This window comes from Sciurus vulgaris (genome assembly GCF_902686455.1).
Source record: "Sciurus vulgaris genome assembly, chromosome: 5".
In the NCBI taxonomy this organism is placed as follows: domain Eukaryota; kingdom Metazoa; phylum Chordata; class Mammalia; order Rodentia; family Sciuridae; genus Sciurus; species Sciurus vulgaris.
This window is the reverse complement of record NC_136465.1, coordinates 171,405,722-171,426,689: the sequence shown is the minus strand read 5'-3', so window position 1 is coordinate 171,426,689 and position 20,968 is coordinate 171,405,722. Positions and strand designations below refer to the sequence as shown.

Below are 20,968 nucleotides of genomic sequence, written 5' to 3'. Positions count from 1 at the left end.
GTGCCCTGCAGCTGGGCGGGGAGGAACCTGGCCTTGGGCTCCGCGTGGGGCAGGAATGGGGAGTCACGCGCCTGCCTTTCTCCCCACTTGCCGCCTTCCTGGCTGGCTGGGCTGTGATTGTTCCAGGATGTGGTGGTGGTTTTCGTTTCCTTTCTTCCGCCTAGTGATAACAATGGTGGCTGCTTGTGTGCACAGTGGGCCCGCGTCCCGGACCCTGCCCTCCATTGCGTCACTTCATCCTCACGCCAACCCGGGAGTCTGGGCACCAGCCAGGCCATCCTTTCTGTGGCCACACTGCCGTCAGCATGTGGGAGTCACCTCCACCAGCCCTGGCGCAGGGGCCTGGGCTGGGACCCCGAGGCAGGGCCTCCTCTGGAGTTGGGGGTTGTCCTCCAAGGCAGCGGAGCCGGCCGGTGAGCTTCCGCCTTGGTCCCAGGGCCCTGGCTGCCGGTGCTCTCGTGCTCTCCCCGTCCTGGGAGTCACTGTGTGCCTGGGCCTGCGGCCGGGAAGCCTGTCTGTGACTGTTCTAAGCCACCCTGACCCTGTAGCCCCAAGAGCTCAGCTGGCTCCCACTTTCTTTAGAGGCTTATAATCGTTTGCATCCCATTGGGAAAATACAGGAAAGCGAAAGTCGCCACAAGCCCAGCACCCTCCTCTGCTGTTCACACTTCGGTGTGTTTTCCATCTTGATATTCTTTTTTTCTCTGTGTAATACTTACTCAGTTAAATTCTGTTCTCACACACTTGCCATGAGCTGTGGGGTGAGCAGAGCCAGCAGCTGCCCTGAGGGAGCTCAGATCCAGAGCTGGCTGGGGCCTCTCCTCTGTCCCCGCCTTCTAGCCGTGTGACCTCAGGCACATCACTTAGCCTCCGTGGCTGACTCCCATGTGCGCTGAGGTCGGGGATGGTCGTGCAGGGTGGTGAGAGTCCATCGGGGACCGTGCGAGCACAGGGAGGCCTGGGTGGTGTCGTGTGATCGCTCCGAAGCTCGAGGTCTGGCAGGAGGGGTGCGCGGGACCCCTGGGGCACAGAGTGGAGATTTTTAACTTTGGTGGTGAGGGGGAGGGGACATACTGAGCACGTGCTGTATCTGAACTGAACTGTACCCCGAGTCCTGAGATGGCTTTATGATGGGGGGCAGCGCTGAGCAAGGGGACCTGGCAGCTTGTACTTGAAGAGACAGAAAAGGAGAGGGAGGACCCCGTTCCAGGTGGCCACAGCCGCAGGGCAGGTGGGGTGCTCGGGGCTCTGTTCTCCTGAACGACAGGAGGTTTGGAGCCTGAGGTGGGGAGGCTGCACGGGCAGCAGGGGCTACACGGGTCTCTGCGGCCCCGCTCTCACAGGAGCAGCACAGGCAGTGGTGTGGGCGGTCCCTCCCTGTCCCCTGGCTGTGGAAAGTGACACAATCTCCCCAGCTTCTTTGTCCTTAAAGCCCCAAGAAGGGGAGAGAGAAGGAGGCTTGGCAGGTCTGAGTGTTCCCACATTCTCACGTGCTCCTCACCGTGTGTGGGAGGTGAATGTTGTCCCCATTTTAAAGGAGAAAACTGAGGCTGCCTTCCCACACTGCATCTTTCCACGGCTCACAGAGGGAAAGACATTGCAAAGCTTCAGTGTTTTCAGAGGCCTGCAGTCATGGTGCGCTGAGCCTTCGCTTCCTTATCTGTAAGAGGGTTGACCAAAATTAAGACGGCTAATGTTTATTGAACATTTACTATCTGCATGTGCTATTGCTAGGCACTGTTATCAAGGTCTCTGTGATACAGATGAGGAAACCTAGACCCAGAGAGGTTAAGTGACCTACCTAAGGTCATGCAGCTGGTAAGTGGTAAGACCAGAACTTGAACTCAGTCTAGACCTGCACTGTGCTCTCAGTGCACCTGCCTCGTATGCTTTTGTGAGAAATAAGTGAGGCAATCATATAAAGTGCTGAGCTCAGGAATTATTGCATAGTAGGTTGTCAGCAAACATCTCAGTGTAATGACAGTAGTTCTCCCTCATTCAACAGGGGATACATTCCAAGAACCCCAGTAGTTGCCTAAAACCAAAGACAGTACCAAAAACTATATATTCATCACTTTAGGGCTTCTCTTTGGCATTTCCAAATGGCCAGCATTACTACTCGTGCACCTTCCAGCCGTCACTGAGTAAGCCAGGATCATTTGAACGCAAGCAGTGCAGAAAGGGGCCACTGATCTGGCTGCTGAGATGGCTAGTAAGTGACTAACGAGTGGGTAACGTATACATGTGGACGAGGGAATGAATTCACACCCTGGTTGGGACATAGCTGGAGGGCATGACGCTTCATCTTGCTGCTCACAATGGCATGCAAGTTATAACTTCTGGATTATTTATTTCTAGAACTTTTCATGTAATGTTTGGACTACAATCCCCAGAACTATGGGAAGTGAGAAGTCAAACAAGGGGCTCGTTTCTGGGGCTCCCCCTGCCAGGGCTCTTTGGGAAGCCAGTGCCAGCAGGAAGCAGGGAATGAGACGGATGCTCACTGCCCTTGTCCCCAAAAGAGCGCCATGAGATCTGGTTCCCTTTTGGTGTCTAGTGGGGAGGGGACACTGACTTTGCTTCTGGGATTGAAATGCTGACCTCTTTGCCAAAAACTTGTCTCTGTACCTTGTGAAGGAGAAGCCCTTGCGTGCCAGGGCCTTCCTGCCACAGTGTGCGTGTGCACATCTGCTGTCCCATTTGACCACTGATGAGGAAACTGAGTCTGTCAGGGACACTGGGTCAGAGAGTGGGGGCTTAAGGTCACTGTGCATCTGGGTCTCCAGCCTGGCCCCGAGGGCTCCAGAACTTCCTGTTAGACTTTCTGACCTCCTGCTCAGTGCTGTTTCTCTCTGTCTCCTTCTTTTTAGGTCCCTGCAGGCCCAGAATCAAGGGACACCTGGTGGGGGCCACAGGTGCCTGTGCAGGACGCTGCTGTGTTGGTGAGGTGGGCATGGGAGACGGAGCCCAGCTGACTCGAGACCCCGTTCTCTTCCAGACTGAGGGGGCAGGCGGCGGGGCCTCCCAACCTGCCCCACAGAAGATGCAGTTCTTCGGCCGCCTGGTCAATACCCTCACTAGCGTCACCAACCTGTTCTCTAACCCATTCCGGGTGAAGGAGGTGGCTGTGGTGGACTACGCCTCGAGCGATCGGGTTCGGGAAGAAGGGCAGCTGGTCCTGTTCCAGAACACTCCCAGTCGCACCTGGGACTGCATCCTGGTCAACCCCAGGCACTCACAGAATGGCTTCCGGTGGGTGATGAGTGGGGACACCCACACCCCTCCTTCCTTGGACTCCAGTGCTCAGACTGGAGGTGCCGTGCATGTGGGGTCTCCAGCTGAGGGCTCTGGGAGCAGAGGGGGGCGGAGAGGCTTCCTTCCTTCCTCACCTCGGGGCTGGGGAGGGGAGCCTGGGTCATTCCTGTCTGCAGGCCTGAGCCTTGCAGATGGAGGGAAGGGGAACGATGGGGGAGGCTGAGGAGGGCCGAGTCAGGTCAGGTCCTCCCGTGTGACCTTTACCCCTGGGACTTCACAGGCATGACCAGGGGCTGGCCAGGATTGGTTCTGGGGCCTGTGAGGCCTTGCCAGAGCTGTGCCTTCGCAGGCGTGTTGGAACTCTGCTGGGCTAGGAGGGCAGGGAGGAAGTCAGCACAGGCCTAGGGCATGGCCAGCTGCGGGACTGGCCGCACGGGAAGGCAGAGCCAGGTCTCTGACAGCAGGAGCCCGGCAGACCAACGTGGAGGTGTGCTCATAGCTCCTTTTCTCTTGTTTGTCTGTCTGACGGTCCCACATCTGTCCATTCAGCATGCACTGAGCTCTTGCAGTGTCTCGAGTCCTAGGCTGAGGCCGGGCCCCAGGGGGCCTGTGAGGTGACAAACGTGTCTTTAAGGAATGTGCGGAGCAGGGGTGCCTCGTGCACACAGGCATTTTGACACTGACACCCTGATGGGGGAGCGAGGAACTTCCTGGCGGGTTGAGCCCAGGGAATGGTGGGGCAGAAGGAGCGACCACTTCCTAGTGGGCTGGCCAGAGCCCCAGAGCTGCTCTGGAAGGACGAAGAGCGCTTGTCCTGCGGGACAGGCAGCTGTGGACGCGGGAGGTGTGCAGGCTGAGCTGCAGGCAGGGCCCTGGACGGGCTCCGGGGCTTCGGTGAGGTGTGAGGCTTGGGGTCAGCTGGGTCCATTCTGGTTGAGGAGATGTGGCATCAGGAGTCTCAGAGAGTGGCCAGCTGGGGGCCAGGGCCAGCTGACCAGAGAACAAGGCCAGTATCATGGTTCCGCCCAGTCAGGTGAACATCCAGAACCTGGCTCCACAAGAAAACTTGTGGTCCCCACAGCCGGTGCTGTCCAGACGCTGGCAGCAGAGCGGTCCAGATGCGGAGTGTGCTGGGGCCGGCACCTTCTGGCTGGCCACCATCAAGGCCGAGGATGGGACAGGCTTGCCCTGCAGTATAGGCTGCTGGGAAGACAGCCGGGCAGGGCAGCGGGTCCACTCCATAGGGATCCTGGGACGGGCCCGGGGAGCCCTCTGTCCTCCATGTGCAGGAATGCAGTCCCCTCAGGAAGCCTGAGCTTCTGTCCCAGGCACACCACACCCAGGGCGTTCAGTCCTCTTTGACAGCTGTTGACTGTGCTGATAAGTCATCTATGCTTTTTCTTTTTTTGCTTCTTCTTTCAGTGCTGGGGATGGAACCCAGGGCCTTGTGCACACTGGGCAAGCTCTCCCACTGAGCCGCCCCAGCCCCTGCTCTTAACCAGGGACTTTACAGTTTCCAGAATGCATTCATGTGTTACCGTAGTGCCAGCTCCACTGACCCACTGGGCTAGGCCAGGAAGGCAGTATCCCATCTTACAGGTGGGGAAACTGAGGCTGGGGTGGTAAGCGACTCACCTAGCGTGGCCCACGCAGCAGCGAGAAGGCGGAGCTGCGTCTTCCTCTCCTAGCCCCGTCCTCTGCGCTGCTGTGCTGCTTCACGTATTTAGCTGCAGTAAGGAGCACTGGCCAGTTTCAAGCTAAGCATGCTGACTCCCCTCTGAACTCCTGCCTCCCTCCCTTAGCTCTGGAGTCTTCCATCTCCTTCCGTCTGCTTCCATCTCAGCCAGTGGCAGCACCGTCCATTTCCGTGGTTGTACGATCCATAAACCCCGGCATGGTCCTTGGTTCCTGGGGCTCCTTCACCCCCAGATCCAGGTCACTGCTGGGTTCTGGAGAGGCTCCTCCTAGGTATGGCTTGAGTTGGCTGCTGCTTCTCTGGCAGTTACGCTTGCATTCAGATGAGTGATAGAAAGCCCAGCGTGATAGGCCACAGGATAGAACTGTAGTTCTTTCCCAATTGGGAGCCGTGGCGGCTGGTGTGGCTGCTCTGCTCCTCAGAGGCCTCAGGGATCGGGCTCCTGTCTTGTCGTTCCACCATGTGTGGCCATTCTCTGGGTCACCTTCCGTCCCATTTGGCTGTACCAGATCCACTCACCACATCTTTTACGGCCAGCACAAAGGCAGAAGGACATTCTCCCTCTTTCTTTTTATTTTTTGGGTACTGGGAACTGAACCCAGGGTCGCTGAACCACTGAGCTGTACCCCAGCCTTTATTTTTATTTTGAGATAAGATCTTGTTAAGTTGCCCAGGCTGACCTCAAACTTGAGACCCTCCTGCCTCAGCTTCGGGGTAGCTGGGATTCCAGATGTGCCCGTCCATGTCCAGCCACATGCTCTTTAGGGACAGTTCTTAGAAGTTGCACACGTTCCTTGTACTTGAACCCCACTGACCAGAAGGAGTCCCTGGCACAGCTGACTGCCAGGAGGCTGAGAGGTGAGGCTGTGTTTTAGACCGCGGGCGCCAGCCTCGAACCAGGCGTTCCTTTGCTGCCAGCTCTTCCAGGCCATGGGTGTGGCGCAGGCGGATGCTGCTCGGGCCTTCCAGCCCGTGGCGGTGGCCGTGCCTTGCTGTGCCCCCTCCTCTGCCAGGCTGCTGTCAGAGCCGCCTTCCCCGAGGCAGTCTGTTGTGTGGCTCCCGCTCGCCCTCTGCGCACGTCAGGTGCCCAGCCTGGCTCACAGGCCCTGTGCGCGGGCCTCTGCTTGCTGCTCTCGGCTCTTGCCACCTTGTGCTGCTGACCTTGGCTCCAGCCCTTAGGTGGCCTTTCTTTGTCTTGCTTCTGCTTGCCCTTCCCTGACCCTGAGGCTAGAGCAGACGCTTCTGCTGTGTCCTTGAGCTGTCCCTGCACTGGGACACCGTGTCTTGAATATCATGTGTCCCCAGCACCCAGCAGGTTTGTGGAATGGATGAAAGCAACGTATTTATTCATCTTTAACTGTACTTCCCAAGGCCAGCGTGTGCTGGTCCCCTCTCAGAGGGTGGACAAGTATGGATTCAGGGAGCAGAGGGTGGGCTGAGAGGCAGGAGGCAGTGGGTGGAGGTGGCAGCATGGGCTGCAGAAGTTCAGGATATGAAGAGTCGCAGACATGGTAACACCAAGGCCGCGGGTGTGACCTGGGAGTGCGGGCTGTGGGGGTCTTGGAGGAGGGGTGAGGGCACTCACTGCACCCTGGGGTTCTCACTGAGTAATGTTCTGTTGCTATCGTCAAATACCCCAAGCTAGGTACTTATAAACAAAAGAGGTTTATTTAGCTCACAGTTTTGGAGACTCAGAGTCTAAGATTGGCGACCCTGTCTTGGCCTGTATGAGGGCCCCTCGGTGTGTCATGAGATGGCAGGTGGCATCATGGTGGGAGTGCGTGGGTGAGATCACATGGTGAGACAGGAAGCCACAGGGTGGGGAGGGGCCGTCTTGTTCTTTTTTTAACTCACTCGGGAGAATAACTGCAAGGCCAGCGTTAAGGCCTTCTAAGGGCAGTGACCCCAGTGACTCTTACTCCCACTCTTAAGGAGTCCAGCACCACTTAATGCCACCACAGCGGGGACCCGGGCTCAAGCTTATGAACCCTGGGGGGCACGCTGTGGGGGGCATAGTCATTGCTGTGCCCCGAACACCTCGGGTTTTCGGAGAAGGCCGGCCCCGCCAGTGCCCTCTTCCAAGGAGTGGGGTGCTGCTCTTAGAGATCTGTCTCCCCCTTGGTTTCCCTGAAGGGCTTTGGGCCCTCCCCAGAGTGGCTCAGGTGAGTCATGTTGAGGTCCCGCGTCCTCAGGTGGAGGTTGCCGTTGGCCATCAGGAGCAGCCTGGGATGGGGGATGGGGTCAGGATCTGCATCCGAATCCTCGGGGCACATTCCCTGAGGCCTGTGAGCCCCACAGTGCCCCTTCTTGGGGGAGGAGATGGGACACCATCACTGAGCGCAGGGTCTGGTTTGGTGGTGGCTGCTGCGAGCTGGCTCTGGCCTGAGCTCGCTTTGCCTTCCCGGCGCCGACCCCCCGAATGCCCGTGCGTGCAGAGAAGGACTGCCCTGCCGGGCGTCCTCTCCCAGCATGGCTTTTCCAAGGGGCGGTCGTCCCTAGGAGGGGACCTTGCTGCCACCCCCTCACAGCGTGACCGCAGCCTCAGGACCCTCCTGAGGTGGCACAGCTGGTCCGTGCCCAGCTCTCCACAGCAGCGTTCGCTCTGGAGCCACCCTCTCATCCCAGGGCCCCCTGCTTGACCTGCGGCGCTGCCTGGGCTTCCGCTGCGAGCCCCTGGGCCGTCGCTGCCGTGTTGGGATGGCTCTGGTGCTGCTGTTGTGTGACTGACCGTCGCGCGGGCTCGCACCTCCGCCGCCGTGTGTGGCGGAAGCCCTCGGGAAGGGTGATCACGTGTGGGATAGGTGGTCTTGGTCTCCCTGAGGACTGACTTTCGGGCCCCCAGGACAGGACTTTGCCGCAGAACTGGTGAAGCCTCTTGCAGGTAGGCGGCCCGTGTCCCGCCATGGGCCCTGGCTCTGCTCCTCCTCCCTGTGTGCAGGAGCGGAACTGAAAGCAGCAGGTCTCCTTCCTCCGCCGGTCGCACCCCACAGTCCCTCGTGCACACTCTCTGCTCTCTGGTGCGCTGGCGATTGCCGTCTCCCCAGCCTGGGAGAGGCCACCAGCCTTCCTGCCGCCTGACCTCACTTCCAGATCTTGGGGTGAGCTGCAGGTGCCCCCGTCTCCAAGCCACCTGCCTGCCCCTCTAGCCCCTCCATCCTGCACCCCCACGCTGTGCGAGCAGATGACCTTGGTGACCTCAGTGTCCCATAAGAGGAGGACCATGAGCTGCCTCTGGACCTGTGTCCCACCCTCCCTGTGGCCCAGAGGTGCTCTGTCCATCCACTCCGGCCACGGTTCCCCCAGCCACTTCATGGCCTCATTTCAGCAGACCCCACGCAACCCTCTAGTGTCTCGGTAGGTATTTTCTGCTGTGGACTGAACGTTTGTGTCCCTCCAGAACTCCTGTGTGGCTTCCCCAATCCCCAGTGTGATGGCATCTGGAGGGGGCCTGGGAGGTGATCAGGTCATGAGGGGGAGGCCCTGGGAATGCGATCGGTGTCCTCTGAAGAGACATGAGAGATGCAGTCTCTCTGCCACGTGAGGACACAGCAAGAAGGCCATGCCTGCACTCTAGAAAGAGGGCCATCAGGAGCCCATCAGTGGCACCTTGACCTTGGACTTCCACCTCCAGAACCATACTTTGAGTCCCTGGTCTCTAGTGGGGTCTGGCAGCCTCCACTGAAGGCTTGTCCGTTTCTGTGCAATGTACTTTTTATCTTTAAAGATCTTTCTTGGTACCGCTTTCCCTCCAGCACCTGCCTAGATTTAACTGCTTAGTCTTTTCTTCCTATTGCCTCTCCTTAAATTTTTTGTGGCTCGGTGGTAGAGTGCTTGCCTGGCACACTTGAGGCTCTGGGCTCCATCCCTAGCACCTCACACACCACACAAGAAAAAAATATAGTGGAATATAATACAATATGGAAAAGTATATATAGCTCAATGACTTATCAGACACCCCTGTAACCACCACCATGTCAAGAAACAGAACTTTGCTGTAGCCCTAAGGTCCTCCCTTCCCACCCCCAAAGAAAAGTAACCATAACCTGACCTTGTCGTTAAGAGCTCTTGTGTTTGGCCTCTTTGCTCCGCACTTTGTTGGTGAGATGTGTGTGTGTTGATTAGGCCATGTGAGTCATGTTCATTGTGTAGGGTTCCACTGTACAGCCGTCCCTTGAGGTTAGTGCCTAGTGACACCGTAGTCATCCTGGTGTGTGAGTACACTCTGATGTTTACACAGCGGCACATTTCTCACACGTAGCCCTGTTGTGAAGTGGCACGTGATTGTACATCACAATTTACTTGTTCTGCTGTTGATGGAAATTTGGATTGTTTTGAAGCATGAAGAATGCGTGCATTTCTACACAGCAGTATTCTGGCTAGATCATAGTCCGTATCAACTTCAACTTCAGCAAGTAACACACATTTGATTTTCTTTCCTTTGTTTTGTGGTACTGGGGATTGAACCCAGAGATGCTCTGTCACTGAGCTATATCCCCTGCCTTTTTATTTTGTTTTTGAGATAGGATCTGACTAAGTTGCTGAGGCTGGCCTCAAATTTATGAGCCTCTTGCCTCAGCCTCCTGAGGAATTAGAGTCATGTGCCAGTGCACCCAATTTATAGAGCTGCTTGGACCTGTATCTTGACGTTTTTCATCAGTTTTGGAATATTATCAGTCAATGTTTTTATTGCTTCTGTTCTCTCTCCTCTCCTTTTGGGATTCTAATTGCACGTATATTAAATCTTTATACTGTTTTCTGTGTCTTTTAATCATTTTAGTATATTATCCCTCTTTTTTCTCCGTGTGCTGTATTTGTACACTTTTTTTGTTTGTGTTGGTTTTGCAGTGCTGGAGATCAAAATTGGCCTCATGCATGCCAGGCAAACACTACCAACGAGCCACACCCGGCCCTCTTCATGCTTTGAAATCTCTTCTACCAGCCTGTCTCATGGTCTCTTTCATACTATATTTAGACTTTTAGACCCACCTGTGGAATTCTGAATTTCAGTTACTGTATTTTTCCAGAATAAAATGTCCACTTAATTCTTTTTTAGTAGATTTTAATTTTTATTTTCTTGAATATATAAAAAAAAATTATAGTCTTTATTTGATAGCTCTGGATCATGGTGGTTTCTGTTTCCCTTGTTTTTTCTTCTTGTGCATCTTTGGTCTTTCATTTATGGTTTTTAGCACACCTGGTAATTTCCGTTTTCGTGGTGGATATTGTGTCTGAAAAAGGTAGTGGCCATGGTGGTATTATCATCCTTAGAGGATTTCTTTAAGTTGCATTCCGGCTGTGTTAAGGTCGGCCTCTCTCTTGGGTTTGCATCCTAAGTCACGACCTTTACTCTAGTGGGCAGCGGTTCTGAAGACTCAGCTGACAGTCTGTTTTTCCTTCTACCTTGGTGGTGGGATGTGTCCCTGGTACTGAAAAACTGCCAGAGTTTCTTCTCGACTCTCTCCTCCTTGTTGCTGTTTTCTGTTTGGTGTCTTGACATATGCTCTGCATAGTCTAGGAGGGAACATTGTGTGCAGAATTTTGGGCTCACTTCTCTGTGATTCCCTCAAGTCCTGGCCACCGGGAGCGTGGGACGCCAGCCTTTGCCCATCCTGGAAGAGTGCCAGAGCACCGGGCCGTAGGCTACACTTGGCGTTCAGACTGTACCACGGACCCCAGTGGCCAAAGTGAAAATGTAAACAGGTGGCGCTTAGCTCTGTGGGCTTCTTTCTTTTAAATCTTGGCGCTACACACTTGCCTGCTGGTTTCTCTCTAGTCTTCAGGGAACTGTATGAATTCAGTCCTGCCTTTGGACTTGCTGCACTAAGGTTGGCCTGTGTGTCATGGCCAGAGGCAGAAGTTCTTTCCTCAAGTTTGATAGGCAGTATTTGCATTATCTTTGAATCAAGATATTTCCTAAACTTCACCATGACCTGTTCTTTGAACCACAGATAATTTATGTATATCTTGCTTAATATTTAAACATGGCATTGTTCGTAGCTATTTTTTTGCTGTTGATTTCTAACTTGATTGCACTGTGGCCGGAGCACATAGTCTGAATATTTTCTGGTCTTTGAAATGTGTTCAGATTTGCTTTATGGCCAGCATAAGCCCAGCATTTATAATTTTTATATGTGTGTGATTGAAAAGAATGTGCTTTCTGTGGTGGGTGGGAGCCCTGTTTTATGTATGTTCTGTGGTCTGCCAGGTCGGCTCCCCCGTTGGAGTGTTAAAACCTGGTCCCTGGTGTGATGGTACTTAAGGGGTGAAGCTTTGGGAGGTGGTGAGGCTCATGAATGGAGTTGGTGCCATTATCGAAGAGGCTTGAAGGAGCCTGCTTCCACAGCGCGGGGACACAGGCCCTCCCCATACACGCAGACTGCTGGCACCTTCGTCTTGAACTTCCCACTTCCAAAAGTGCCGGTAGTAATTTTTGTTGTTTTTAAATTACTCAGTCTATATTTTGTCATAGCGGTCCAAATGGACAAAGACAGCATGCCCATTAGGTCGAGTTTGCTAACTATTCTGCATCCAAGAGGGTTTTTCTTTGTCTACTTGTTTTTTAAGTCAATACAGGATATTTAAGTATCTTGCTTTGAAGTTTTTCCCTCTTTTTTTGGTACTGGGGATTGAACTCAGGGGCACTCGACCACTGAGCCACATCCCCAGCCCTATTTTGTATCTTATTTAGAGACAGGCTCTCACCAAGTTGCTTCGTGCCTCACTTTTTGCTGAGGCTGGCTTTAAACTTGAGAGCGTCCAGTCTCAGCCTCCCAAGCTGCTGGGATTACATGGAGTTTTCTTATGAGGTTCACATTAATTTATAAGTGTCCTGCTCTCCTGGTGGATTGTGATGTCCTCGATTCTGTAGTGCTTTGTGCCCTAGGTTCCACCTTGCCTGATATTGAGGCATACCTGGCTTTCTCTTGGATTGTGTTTATGTATTTCCTTATACTTCTAATCTTGCCAAAAGTGTGTTGTAGTTTTTCTGTTATTCAGTCTGTTATTCCTTATACTTTAATTGGAGCATTTAGTTTATTTACACTAAATGTAATCCTGTTATATTGGGGTTTCAGTCGCCCATCTTACTCTTTGGTTTCTTTTCTGTTTCACCTATTTTGTTCTCTTTACTTTCTTCTTTCTTGCTTTCTTTTTATTTTTGGTACTGGGGATTGTAACCACTGCCACATCCCCAGCCCTTTTCTTTTTCTTTTTTAATTTATTTTTATTGTAAACAAATGGGATACATGTTGTTTCTGCTTGTACATGGAGTAACAGCATACCATTTGCGTAATCATACATTCACATAGGGTAATGATGTTTGATCCATTCTGTCATTTTTCCCTTCCCCCCATCCCTCCCACCCCTCTTTTCCCTCTATACAGTCAGTCCCTCCTTCCTCCATTCTTGCCCCCCTCCCACCCCCCATTATGTGTCATCATCCGCTTATCAGCGAGATCATTTGTCCTTTTCTTTTTTGAGATTGGCTTATCTCAGCATGATATTCTCCAATTTCATCCATTTGCCTGCAAATGCCATAATTTTATTATTCTTTATAGCTGAGTAATATTCCATTGTATATATATACCACAGTTTCTTTATCCATTCATCAATTGAAGGACATCTTGGTTGGTTCCATAGTCTGGCTATTGTGAATTGAGCAGCTATGAACATTGATGTGGCTGTATTTCTGTAGTATGCTGATTTTAAGTCCTTTGGGTATAGGCCAAGGAGTGGGATAGCTGGGTCAAATGGTGGCTCCATTCCAAGTTTTCTAAGGAATCTCCACACTGCTTTCCAGAGTGGCTGCACTAATTTGCAGTCCCACCAGCAATGTATGAGTGTACCTTTTTTCCCACATCCTCGCCAACACCTGTTGTTGCTTGTATTCTTGATAATCACCATTCTAATTGGGGTGAGATGGACTCTTAGTGTAGTTTTGATTTGCATTTCTCTTATTACTAAAGATGGTGAACGTTTTTTATATGTCTGTTGATTGCTTGTACATCTTCTTCTGTGAAGTGTCTGTTCATGTCCTTAGCCCATTTGTTGATTGGCTTATTTGTATTCTTCGTGTAGAGGTTTTTTTTTTTTTTTTCGGTATTGGGGATCGAACCCAGGGGCTTGTGCTTGCAAGGCAAGCACTCTACCAGCTGAGCTACCTCCCCAGCCGTCGTGTAGAGTTTTTTGAGTTCTTTATAGATTCTGGAGATTAGTGCTCTATCTGAAGTATGAGTGGCAAAGATATTCTCCCACTCTGTAGGCTCTCTCTTCGCATTGCTGATAGTTTCCTTTGCTGAGAGAAAGCTCTTTAGTTTGAATCTATCCCAGTTGTTGATTCTTGCTTTTATTTCTTGTGCTATGGGAGTCCTGTTAAGGAAGTCTGATTCTAAGCCAACAAGGCGAAGATTTGGACCTACTTTTTCTTCTATAAGATGCAGGGTCTCTGTTCTGATTTCAAGGTCCTTGATCCATTGTGAGTTGAGTTTTGTGCAGGGTGAGAGATAGGGGTTTAGTTTTATTCTGTTGCATATGGACTTCCAGTTTTCCCAGCACCATTTGTTGAAGAGGCTATCTTTTCTCCATTGCATATTTTTGGCACCTTTGCCAGGACCCGCTTTCTGTCACTGAGGCTTTGCCTTTGCTCATACGGTGCCTGGGCTGACGAGCCTGGCATTTTTCACAGCATGATGCTTTTGCAATTTGGGGTCATTTTCTTATTTTTCTGTTTCCCCTCTGTATTGGCTTGGAAAGCATACACTCTGTGATTAATTTTTAATTGTAATTGTTGGGAAATGGTTCCCCGTAGTCTGTCATGTTTCTTTCTGTGCATCTTAGTGGCCGAGACACTGACTCTTTGTTCCAAGCTGTCTTTTCGAGGATGTCTTTATACAAGACAGTCTTGGAAAATAGAGCTGGAGTCTCGGAGAACAGAGCGCAGCTTTGCTTACTTTACAGTATGAAAAGTTCTTCCTTTGTAGCACAGCCTCGGCTGCTTGGTTTATTTCAGTTAGGAGAGATTCCAGCTCCTTAGTTGGAGTTTCCCTCTTGTAATGCAACATAAGGAAGTGACATCTGCCCTCTTCAAGTTCCCCCTGTGAAATCGAGATCCCTAGACTTTGGCACAGATGTTGAAACTTTGGCTATTGTTGTGAGTAGTAAATAGTCCTTTGTCTTTGACCCAGGATTTTGTCTTCTCCCAACATCTGTGAAACTGTGTCAGGCTAACATGTTCGTGTGCGAGTAACGCAGAATTTTTTGATTTGCACAGGTCTTGATAGTATCCTAGATATTACAGCACGGAACCTCAGCTCACTGAAGCGTAATCATATGTTAGACTCTTCCAGAAAAATAAAAGGGTCTTAGAACCCCCTTCCAGTCTTTTATTATGCCATGTGTTGTTTTTAAATTCTGCATTTATTTTAAACCCAACAGGACATGTGACACCAATATCTGTAGATTTACGCACACATTTACCATACCACAGTGTTTCATTCTTTCTGGCTACTTTTTTGGGGGGCGCGTGGGATGTGTACTGGGAATTGAACTCAGAGTTACTCAGCTACTGAGCCACATCTCCAGCCCTATTTTGTATTTTATTTAGAGACAGGCTCTCACTAAGTTGCTTAGCACCTCGCTGTTGCTGAGCCTGACTTTGAACCCACAATCCTTCTGCCTCAGCCTCCTGAGCAGCTGGGATTATAGGTGTGCCACCATGCCCGGCCTCTTTCTGTCCATTTGACCAACCATGTGGGATCATGTGCCTTCTACCTGAAGAAAAATCCTTCTTATTTCCTTTTGTGTAGGTCTACTAATAACAAGGTCTGTGGAGTTTTTGTTTGACTAGTGTGTATTTTAATTCCAACTTGTGTGTGTGTGTGTGGTGCCGGGGATGGAACCCCGCGGGCCTCATATATGCTAGGCAAGTGCTCTACCCCCGAGCTGCACCTCACTCCTTTGCTGTGTTCTTGAAGGGTTGGTTGGTTTGCCTGCTTGCTTGCTGAGTGAAGGACTCACTGGTGTTTATTTTCTCTTAGCTCTTTAGGGACAGGAATGTCATTCCATTACCTCTGGCTTCTAGTGCAGAGGAGCCAGCTGTCGTTCTGATGGTTGCCCTTTGAAAGGAACTTGCTTCCTCACTGTTTCCATTATTTTCTCCTTATGTCTCCTTTTCTTTCAGCAGCTGTATTATGGCACGGGTGTCAATTATCGCTCTTATGTCAAACAATATGTATCATTATTTGTTGTTGTTATTTAACAAACTACCTCAAAACATGGTGGCTTAGCACCATAATTATTATTTGGCCTAAAGCTCTGCAGTAAACTGCAGAGCTCAGTGGAAAGGGCTTAATTCACTCTCTGTACGTGGGCTGGGGTGGCCTGACTGCAGGATCTGCCTTGAAGATGTCGCTCCTGGCTGGCAAGTTGGTGCTGGCAAGTTGGAGTTTACCTGGTTCCAGGACCCCGGGTCCTGGGGTCCTCACCACACTTTGCTTGGGCTTCCCTTGGCATGATGGTGGGGGCCCAAGAGAAGAGGAGAAGTTTCCAGTCTCTTAGGGCTGGGGCAGCCTCACGGCTGGCCACATTCTCTTGGTAAAGCAGTTACAGAGCAGGAAAAAAGGGTAAAAAGATACAAATTCCACTGCTCAGCAGTAGTATCAAAGCATTTGGGGCCACTTTTTAAAACCTTTACAAGGTGCTAAGTATGGTTTTGTTTTTGTGCTTTTGTTTGCTTCTTGTAGGGAGGAGGGCTCATAGGATATAGTGAATCAGTGGAATAATTTTAAGAAAAGTTTTGGAAAGCACATTCTTTCTTCAGTTAAGGATTCTGTCTACTGCTTTTGCACTTCTGATTTTGACTCCACTTACATGTATGACAGAGCTTTTCATTATGGGGTTGACGTCTCGTCTGCTTCCTGTGTGTTCCATCTGTCTCTCCATGCTTTATTCTGCCTGCTTTCCTGATCTTTCTTCCCATTCACTAGTTTTCTCTTCATCACTGTCTATTCTGCTAGTCTACCTGGCTATTGAGCTGGCTATTGAGCTCCTGACTTTGGCCATTGTATTTTTTGATTCTATGATTCCTATTTGATTATTTCTTTAAAAGTTTAAAGTTCTTTGTCAAAATTTTGAACGTTCTGTCTTCTTGAATGTTATCACAGTCATTTCAAGGTCTTTGTCAGATAATTGAAGTGTTTACAGCCCCTCTTGCAGTTCTGTTTCTGTTGGATGGTGTTTCTGTTGCTTTCTTTCCCATGTCCACATGTCTTGTGAGTGTGGCGACGTGCTGGACTTGTTTGCAAATGAGCTCGTAGGAATCACTTGAAGCTGGTCCAATGTTACAATTTTGCTTCTCCCAGGTACCTGGAGACAGTGTTAATCATGACAGCCTCACACCAGTTTCTGGACCTGAGTTACCTGAAGCCACTCTGTGTTCTGTGAGGACCTGTCCCCATGTGGCTCAGCCTCATTCCTTTATTGTGGTCCCACCGAGAGTAGGAGGTGTGCCCCAGGGCTGTGCCCTGAGACCCCTGGACTTAGCCCCTGGCCCAAGTCCCAGGAGGTTGTCAGTTGCACTGTTTATCTTGCCTCCTCTTCCAGTCTTTAGTTAGTTCATCGCTGTCTTAGTGGGTAGCCAGCATCTTGTCAATAGCAGACACTTGGGCTGGAAATGGATGAGAATAGTTATTTATCATAATTCCATGCAGATTTTGGCATATTTCTTTTTAGTCTTCTTTACACAGTTGCAGTCACATTGTATCATGTGTAATTTTTATCCTGCTTTTTTACAAAATAAATATCTCCATGTTCTTTTAATTTTGTTTTAATGACCACATAATGTTCATCCCATAGCTGCATCCTAATTTATATAATTTGTCGCTGGATATTAAGGTTAAATAGCACGTATTCAGTTCTTACCATGTACCAGGGGCTAGATATTGGAGACTGGGGCCTGAGATGTGACAATCAAATTAGAAAGGGGCTATGACAGAGCTTTGGGCAGATACAATTTAAAAGTGGGGAGGGGGAGGAAAAGAGGGTGGGAAAGAAAAAGGGAAACGTTTCCAAACACCAACAAGTCCAAACCAGACTCCTTCCAGGGGTGTGGGCAGGGACGAGTGGGCTCTGGTGGCCTGCCTGGGCACCCTGGCTTCTGACGGCACAGGCTGAGGTCTGCCCACGCACTGCCACGTCACTTCCTGTCCTGCGTAGACTCTTCCAGCTGGAGTCGGAGGCCGACGCGCTGGTGCACTTCCAGCAGTTCTCCTCCCAGCTGCCGCCCTTCTACGAGAGCTCCTCGCAGGTCCTGCACCTCGAGGTCCTGCAGCACCTGACCGACCTCATCCGCAACCACCCCAGCTGGTCAGTGGCGCACTTGGCCGTGGAGCTGGGGATCCGCGAGTGCTTCCATCACAGCCGCATCATCAGGTGCGCGGGCTGGGCTGGTGGTTTGAGCTCAAAAGGAGCAGCCTGGCCCCGGGCCAGAACCTAGGCAGGCTGCTCGGTCACTGAGCTGGAGAGGGCTGAACGGGGCTCCCGCCCTGTGTCTCCTTCCAAGGTGTGGTGCCCTTCTAGAAGCTGGATGCCCTCGTGGTGTGTCCGTTGGGCCAGCAGCTGTGTTGGTGAGGCCCTTGGAGAGGACACTATGTCGGTTCTTGCATAGGACACCAGGGGCCAGTGGTTAGAGATAGCCACACCACCTCTGGTTCTCCACCCAGGACCACTTGGCTCAGCCCCTGGGCCTGCAGCTCAAGCCTCATGCACATTTACATGTAGGATCCTGGGCACCAGGGCATCTGATGTCACAACAGATCTGTTTCCTGCAGGTGCAGCAGGTTCTGTACATAAGGATATTTAAACCCAGAGAGGTTAAGTGCATTGTTCAAGGTTAGCGGGATTTCTGTGTCCCATGACCCTTTTCCATGTCACCCCATTGCCCACCTCATGCTGGTGTGGCACCTCTCTCACACAGGTGTGCAAAGTGAACTAAACCCTGATACAGATCATCAGAAACATAATAAGTTGTGGCTCAGCGCTGAGTTTCAACCAGCCAGCCTAAGCATGGTGTGAATGCTCTGAGCGCAGACAGACCTCGGGATGTCCCAGTGCCCCAGCCTGCATCCGATTCCGTGTCTGGGCTTCTCAGCAGCCCTGACCCCTGGCCCCTGCCTGATCACTTTCCTGGCCTCCCTGCAGCTGTGCAAACAGCACGGAGAATGAGGAGGGCTGCACCCCGCTGCACCTGGCCTGCCGCAAAGGGGACGGGGAGATCCTGGTGGAGCTGGTGCAGTACTGCCATGCCCAGATGGATGTCACCGACAACAAGGGAGAGACTGCCTTCCATTATGCTGTGCAGGGTGACAACTCCCAGGTGCTGCAGGTGAGCAGGGGGCAGGGGCAAGGAATGGTTCTGGCCACACCTCCACGTACCTGCAAGTTCTCCTAGGGCTTCTGGGCTCATGTGTCATGTGACACTCATCAGGAGACCCAGGTTGGCTTATCTGCAGCCCGGAAAAGTCCTCCCACTCAGCAAACTAAACACACGCCCAGTTCCAGCCAATTAGTTCAGTTCTCCCTTTCCTGAGCACCTGCTGTGAACCTGACCTCTGGGCTGGGGCATCCAGGTCAGACCCTGCTTGTGGAGGCTCATGGTCCACAGTGGTCCGGTGGCACCTGAGCCTAATTTATAGGAACTCAAACAAAACAAATCAGCCTCCTTCGGACTCTGGTAGGTGTGTTTGTCAGAGGTGCTCCTGTTAATTTTTTGGTTACTTAGAAGGTTTTTTAAGAACTGTTATTTAAAAGCTACTGTATTAGGTTGAAAGGAAACGGGAATATCAGAAATTGTCTAGAAAGAGCAGCCCTCTGAAGGTCATATCCAGTCTGCCTTGGCACCAGGAGTCTTCTGGAAGTTGCGAACCGTATCTCATGCGCGGTGCTCCCAGAGAGTGCTGCAGTGCTGCCTCCAGGCCCGGCCGCTGTCCGGTCCGTGGCAGTGCCGCGGCTCCTCATCAGCTGCTCGTGGGCTGGCCTGTCCTCACGTGTTCTCGCTAATCCTCAGAAGGTCCCTAGCTGGGAACATGGTTCACTTTTTTCTCTTGCCATAGAAACTGAGGTTCAGGCCCCACTGAGGGCCATGAAGCAGGAGGCAGGTGGCCCTGGTCTCCAGCCTTGATGCCAACCCTGCTCCCTGCTGCTGTGTCACCAGCCAGACACCAGGAGGTGACCCTGCTGTCACATGGGTGCCCAGTGCAGTGGCCATAATTAACCTCAGGGAGATAGCATGCACCCAAAGTGAGAAACAAACCCCTCTCAACTGTACTAGCACAGTGGCCTCTAGATCTGTGGATTTTACATCCACCAACTTGACCAAGTGAGGATGGAAATATTTTTTTAAGAAATGGTTCTGTACTGAACATGTACAGACTTTTTTCTTGTGGTTATTCCCTAAACAACATAGTAGAAGAATTATTTACATAGCATTCACATTGTAGTAGGTACTGCAGATAATCTGGAGATGGTTTAAAGTATATAGTATAATCCCAGCTACCTGGGAGGCTGAGGCAGGAGGATCTCAAGTTCAAGGGAAGCCTCAAAATAAATGAATACAATATAATACACTATAACAAAGTACATGGGAGGATGTGTGTTGGTTACATGCAGCTGTTACACCATTTTATATAAAGACTTACATAGACTTTAGAATAGGGACATGTGTCCTGGAACTAATCTGGGGATACCAAGGGACAACTGTACTCTGTTACTGAAAATACATCTGCTAGTAGAAAAGACACTGAAGCCAGACAGCAGAATAAAACCTGGAAAGCAAGAAAGGCTTCCACTGGAACCTCAGGGCCCATCCCTAGGTGCCACCACCTTTTAAGCTTCTTGATTGAGGGACTTGGATGTGAGCCTCAGTGGCCACCCCTCACCTGGGTCTCCCTGGCCACTTGGTGCTGCCACTGCTTTTCTTTTCCCCAAGGCCTCCCTTCCCCATTGGTCCTCTTTAATTTCTTAGTAGCATCCTCAGGGCATCAAGCTCCCTTCCCCATCAGTCCCCAGAGAAGTGGTCTGGTAGGTGTTAGGGGAACGAGCAGGGGCTTCTCCCTGTCGGCTGCAGCCATCCCTGATGTCGTGCTGTCAGCTCCTAGGAAAGAACGCCTCGGCTGGCCTGAACCAGGTGAACAACCAAGGGCTGACCCCGCTGCACCTGGCCTGCCAGCTGGGGAAGCAGGAGATGGTGCGCGTGCTGCTGCTGTGCAATGCCCGCTGCAACATCGTGGGGCCCGGGGGCTACCCCATCCACACTGCCATGAAGTTCTCCCAGAAGGGGTAAGACGCGCACTTTGTCAGCTGACCCCCGGGGCTGGCCTGGGGCCAGGAACATGCTTGCCGCTAACTGGGTGGGGGTGGTGGGGGTGCGCCTTGGTCTGCGAGCTCAACTACGCAAGCAGTGCAACTGTAGAATTTTCCGTGTGCACCTTAATCTCTAACCACGAGCTTCTCTTTGCCAAAGTGGAGAAGGTCCTCCAGTCCATCTCCCCTTCTCACCCTGCGCCACCCGGAGCGCCTCTTCTGCGGGGCGAAGCAGTCGGACTTGGAGGGGTCCCACTTCTTCACGGCTGCAGTGCTTGGTGGCTTCTGTGCCTGGCCAGGTGCCTTGTTCCTTCCTGACTGGTGGCACCGCTGGGCTGCAGGTGCTAGGCCCATGTCCTGGAAGATCTAGACACTCTCTTATCTGTCCCCTTCTCCCAGACTTGGGAAACCCAGCCTTGGGAAAATACTACGTGTGTGTGAGCGGGGAGGGGGATCAGAGGCGACACGGCCCAAAGTCACACCCAGCAGGGGCAGTATCTAGACCGAATGAATGGGTGAATCGACTTAATTGGCCCATCGATCCTGTGGCCTTACAGAAATGATCCAGATGAGCCCTGAACCAGCAGCTGCAGGACAGGAGACACCACGTCACCCAGACCTGGCAATGCAGCCTGCTGGGTGGCCGTCATAAAGCACAGAGGG

General features: G+C 51.7%; 1 protein-coding gene across 4 annotated transcripts in view; it reads left to right on the top strand.

The window, feature by feature from the left end:
• The first annotated feature begins 290 nt into the window (after positions 1 to 290).
• Positions 291 to 20,968, top strand: part of PLA2G6 (phospholipase A2 group VI) — a 43,871-nt gene continuing 23,193 nt past the window's right edge. For 2 of the 4 annotated variants that reach the window (XM_079140712.1, XM_079140713.1), the window contains exons 1-4: positions 2,871 to 3,252; positions 17,162 to 17,377; positions 18,146 to 18,329; positions 20,094 to 20,281. In XM_079140712.1, the coding sequence (XP_078996838.1) occupies positions 2,954 to 3,252; positions 17,162 to 17,377; positions 18,146 to 18,329; positions 20,094 to 20,281 (887 nt within the window). In that variant the 5' untranslated portion in view covers positions 2,871 to 2,953. Of the gene's footprint in view, positions 414 to 2,870; positions 3,253 to 17,161; positions 17,378 to 18,145; positions 18,330 to 20,093; positions 20,282 to 20,968 lie in introns of those variants that run through there. The other 2 variants (XM_079140714.1, XM_079140715.1) reach the window with 2 other exon arrangements.